This window comes from Pseudorca crassidens, chromosome 2 (assembly GCF_039906515.1).
Source record: "Pseudorca crassidens isolate mPseCra1 chromosome 2, mPseCra1.hap1, whole genome shotgun sequence".
NCBI classification, from domain to species: Eukaryota; Metazoa; Chordata; class Mammalia; order Artiodactyla; family Delphinidae; genus Pseudorca; species Pseudorca crassidens.
Window position 1 is genome coordinate 139,656,960 of NC_090297.1, and position 4,976 is coordinate 139,661,935.

The 4,976-nt window shown below is 38.6% G+C and overlaps 1 protein-coding gene across 7 annotated transcripts in view; it reads left to right on the forward strand.

Moving 5' to 3' along the window:
* The window catches only part of SWT1 (SWT1 RNA endoribonuclease homolog), a 104,314-nt gene that overhangs the window by 86,196 nt on the left and 13,142 nt on the right, over positions 1 to 4,976 (forward strand). For 6 of the 7 annotated variants that reach the window (XM_067728913.1, XM_067728911.1, XM_067728915.1 and 3 more), the window contains one exon: positions 3,910 to 4,961. In XM_067728913.1, the coding sequence (XP_067585014.1) occupies positions 3,910 to 4,039 (130 nt within the window). In that variant the 3' untranslated portion in view covers positions 4,040 to 4,961. Of the gene's footprint in view, positions 1 to 3,909; positions 4,962 to 4,976 lie in introns of those variants that run through there. The other variant, XR_010941254.1, reaches the window with a different exon arrangement.

Here is a 4,976-nt window from a genome sequence, read left to right on the forward strand (position 1 = left end):
CATTATCTGTTGTAGCTGGGGGTGAAAATGGTTTTTTACCCTGATATTCAGACTCTCAATTAATCAGTTGTACTCTTATTTATATATCTTTACAAATACTCCACATTTAAAGGTTTGTGTACATGAGATTTGTGTCAAAAATATAATGTCTTCCAACCTTAGTGATACTTTTGAAGGTGTAGAAAGGTCACCATATATAACTTGGAGGGCAGAGTCCCTTGCAGGATGGTTTCAATCAAGTGTCTAAAATTATTTTGACTTCAGCTTACTGTTTAAATACTTTGGAGGTTTTGGTTTTTTGTTTGTTTGTTTTTTGCAGGGGGGAGGGTGCAAGGGTCAAGCTTGAATGTTCAAAGTTAAAGTGGTAGTACCCATTTTTCTCTTTGTTTTCCCTCCACTTACTATGCCAGGGATTTGAATTATGATATTAATTAATAAGCTCCCTCTTATATCCTAAAAATGTGAGTTTTAAGAGAAATCAAATACATCTAATATCTTGAATGCATTAGAAAATGGGGATTGCTGTTCAACGGGCTTTTGGTTATTAGCTTTTAGATTTGTTACTCTGTTGTTTGTTTTGAAATTATTTGCCATATTTTCAGTGAATGGTCCCTCCCATATTAGCCTCTGGTGTACTCCACAGCTCATGTAAGCTGCCAGAAGACAGAAGTTCTTTTCGTTTCAGTAGTCTATACTAGACACAGAGCCAAACACAATAGGTACGAGGTAGCAGAGTTTCCCTGTGACTCAGAGGTGAGAACAGAAGAATGATTTAACTTGGCAAAGACAGTTACTTAGATTGTCTGAATTTGCTAATCTTTGTTTTTGATTTGTAAAGTGTTCCTTGTGAAGGAAGAGGCTATGATGTGCCCAACACCATATTTATTGCAATAGGGAGGAAATTAAGTAGCTCAAGAACAGAAAACTATTTTGTAGGTTCTGATAAAGCAAGTAATTAAGGTTTCAGATTGAAAGTAGCTTTGATCAAAAGTTGAATTCCATGACACAGTAGAACCTTGATGTTTATATGTATAAATCAGTGTTTTCTGTCTTCTGCAGTTTGTAGGTTCTTTGTTATAGCTTTTGCTCTTGCCAGTGGGGTCTGAGCACTGCTTACCCTGAGCAGATGAGGAGTTTGCTCAGAAAATCCAGGATGGTAAATTATAACAAGATTATCAAACAAATATCTTATGTGTGATATCTTCTACATATATGAGAAATAGGAACAGTATTTAATTCACTTTGTTTGACAGAATGTTCTGACATGTTGGCAAGACAAGTCTCTAAGGTCATTTTTTCTATGTGAAATGCACATTAGTTTGTGACATCAGCTCCATAAAGTACCTGGCGTATCCACGTAATATGCTGCCTGAGGCATGTGTATCAGGAGCAGCCTTGTTTTCCTTCTAGCAGGTGCTTTCAGGGATTACTGCTTTCTGACTCCAGGAATTGGCTCCATGGTAGTATCTTCTAGATTACATTAGAGCTGTGGTTCCTGGACCTGAGTGTCAGCACCACCTGGGAACTTGCAAGGAATGCAAACTCTAAGGCTCCAGCCCAGACCTTCTGAATCAGAAACTGTTTATATACTGTTTTTATATGCACTACACTGTATTCCATTTTTCCTTTATTTGAGATGCACATTGCAAATGTATAGAAACATTGAGAGAGTTGTAAAACATATCCATTGTAGACTTTTTTCTTGTACCTAAAAAGGATTTTGGAAAAACTGCATCAAATATTGGAGTTAGGGCACTGAAATTCACTACTGCCATGCCACTTTGACAAAACTAGCTATGGAAATGAGTCAGATAACCACTGGAATTATTTTTTAATTGATCTGATCAAGTTTCCAGTTATTTTGACCCATCTGAGATTTGGTCAAATTAAGTTTGATACTCATAATAGGACAATTTAGAAAGACAGCGGCAGTTCTTTAGAAGTTTCATGAGCAATATGGAATTGCAGAACTAGAAGCAACCTCCAGTCTCGAGCTTTGTTCCAGAAAGGATTAGGAGTTGGGATTGTTTAGTTTGGAAAAGAGAAATAGGGTCACTATAAGGGACATAAAATATTTGTACTATTAGAAGAAATAAGAATAGCAACTTTTTGTTTTGTTTTAATTTAGGCAGACAGGTCAGATAGGTAATTTTTTAAGGCCCAATGTAAAGGAAGAACTTTCTAGCAATTAAGAGATATCAAAATATGTAATGGCCTTTCTCTCAGTTGTAAATATCTCATCACCTGGAGGTGAAAGCCAAGGTGAGATGATTCATTGGGGATGCTACAGAATGGTAGACAAAAGTGTTAATATTCTGCCATATCTAATATTCTGCCATTCTACTTATAATCCACAGGGAAAAGGAACTCAAGAATTACTATCTTCATAGTCTAGTTATAGACCCAACACATGTGATGAAAAACACCTGGTACTTTCCTCAGCCAGCAATGACAACTTGATGCAGGAAGCAAAATCTGTAGGTGATAATCCATTGTCAGAATGCTGACTCCCACAAGTAAAACCAAATGCCATTAGGATGAAAAGAGGGGATAGGGCTCTCCTCTTAGCTATGAGAGGAGGAAAAAAGAGGAGAAGAAAAAGAAAAGACATCGAAATAGATTAAAAGTCTAGTTACTAAGGAATTTTCTTCCACATGTGGAATAAGTAACCAAGAACAGGAATAGGGGCCTGCCCTTTTTATTTCATTTTCAAGTTTATAAGAAGACATTTTACATCTCTCCAATTTTGGACCTCTTAGGGTCTTCGGAAAATCATTTTCTGAGCAGTTATAAAGAACTGGCAACGACATAACACTGATTTTAAGCACTCCAAATGCAGGAAACAGGACTAGAGTAACACAAAGCCAAAAGTCAGGTTTCAGCCAGCCCCAGGGAAGCCACACGTCTTCAGGAAGTGAGGCTGCTCAAAATACAGTGTATTTACTTTGCTGCGGCTCCTAGCTCTCATCCTAGTCCTTGAGCTCTGATTGACTTCTTTTTTCTTCATACCCTGCATCAAGGGATCCGTGAGGGAGGAGGGGCAGTGTGCAAAGGCAGCTGGAAGTCCTCCCCGACACTCTGGACATGGTTCAGAGCAATCTTAGAAGCCAAAGAAGTCATAACAGCGTAATTTTCATAACTGCCATTTCTTGAACACCTTTATTTACCAGATGCTGTACTGGGTACTGGGTATTCTTCGTGAACTTATGTAGACCATCTCTCAATAGATTTAAATAGGTTTCCATGAGATTTGAACTCTATAGACACCATGTATAATGGATTGGTGCTCTAACCGATAACTTAAAGACCTCACAGCTTGTAGGCCTCCTGTCAGCTTTTGAGAGTCCAGCCAGGCTTCATCTTAGATAAAATTGTGAGTAGTCATGGCAAATATCAGGCCTTTACTCCCTGCTTCCCCACCTCTGGTTTAGAGTAATTATCTAGTATTCATTTGTTAATGACTAGGTTACCTATCTTGACAATTCTCTTTAAGAGTTGAAGCTCTGTCAACTTCCTATCCCCTCACCAGTGTCTGCTCCTGTCTGGAGTTGCACCCTCTTAGTATCCTCCAGTTTACCTGTTCTCTAACTCCCAAGCCAAATAAAACAAAAATATGTGATCTACTCCACAGCGTTCTTGTTGACAGCAGGTCTGCCATGGGAAGCTTTATTCCTGAATGAAGGAATTGCACCAAAATCATCTCCATGTTGACTGTCTGCGAACACGTGCTGCTAAGTGCTTATCCTCCCATGTTGTTTGGTTTGGGCTAAGGATCCATAACTTTGGCATTTTCGCTCTCAGATATCAAATAATGTATTTCAACTCCCAGTGTTCTCCTGTTGTATTAAGATTTTTTTTATTTATCTGACTAGCTCTCTTGTAGTGATATAAAATTTCTTTATCCCCTAGGGAAAAGTTAACCATCGGATGCCGCCAGCTGGTTGAGATGGAACACACCATGCAACAGTGCAATGCCTCCGTCTATATGGAGGCCAAAAACAGGGGATGGTGTGAAGACATGCTCAACTATAGAACCTAAGTGCTGATTTTGTAACTTAGAAGGAATGCATCTGTCTTCAGGAACAACAGAGTAGCTTTCAACCTTTTGTGCCAAACCCGGGAGACTTGCAAGAAATGTCTTAAGAAATGTCTCAAATGTCAATGTCTCATAAGTACAAAAAGATGATTGCCTATTACTGACAACCTCATTGAGGTTCTGATGTGTCCATTGTGGGATAAACTGTGAACTCAACTTGTCTGAAGTTGACTTTACCTCCCTACCTCTACTCCTAATACTGAGCCAGTGTGTCTAAGGAAAGGAGAGCCATCTTTTTGGTCATCTTAGGGCAAGAGCCACTGCGGCATCTGAGGAAGGCCCAGGACACAGTGTTAGCATCTCTCTCAACAATAAATTTGGGTATGTGACCAGAGACGTTTCCAAACCTCAAGAAAGAATTAGGACATGACCATGCTCACCATATTCCACAAGAGAAATCTTACCCTGGGCTGTTCTATGATCAAACTGTCTTCCATGTAGACACAATACGTAATACGTATCCCTTCTACTTCCCCCAAGGTAAGGGAAGTAGAATTTTGACTTTGGCTCCAACTTGCTGCAGTAGCCTCTTTTCTTCCCTGGCCTTGTCACTTCTCAGTGCATTTCTCATGGGATAAACAGGGAGACCCCTCTGCTCAGTGTCCTCTTAAATGTGAAACAGCATGGATTTATCAGGTAGCAGTGGCTGATGTTTGCCCCTGGCTAAACCAAGTGTTTAACTGACTTCTTTAGTTATAAATACCATCTATGGAAATCCTTGTTTACTAAAGTATATTATGCTTTTGTTAATACATTAGATTAAATCTAATTTGGTATTCTATTATAAATGTTAATTTATTTTTTTTAAAAAGCAATGAATTATTTTTAGTGATTTTGCTTTTCATTTTACTTCCAAATTTTTTTTCTGAACTGCATACAG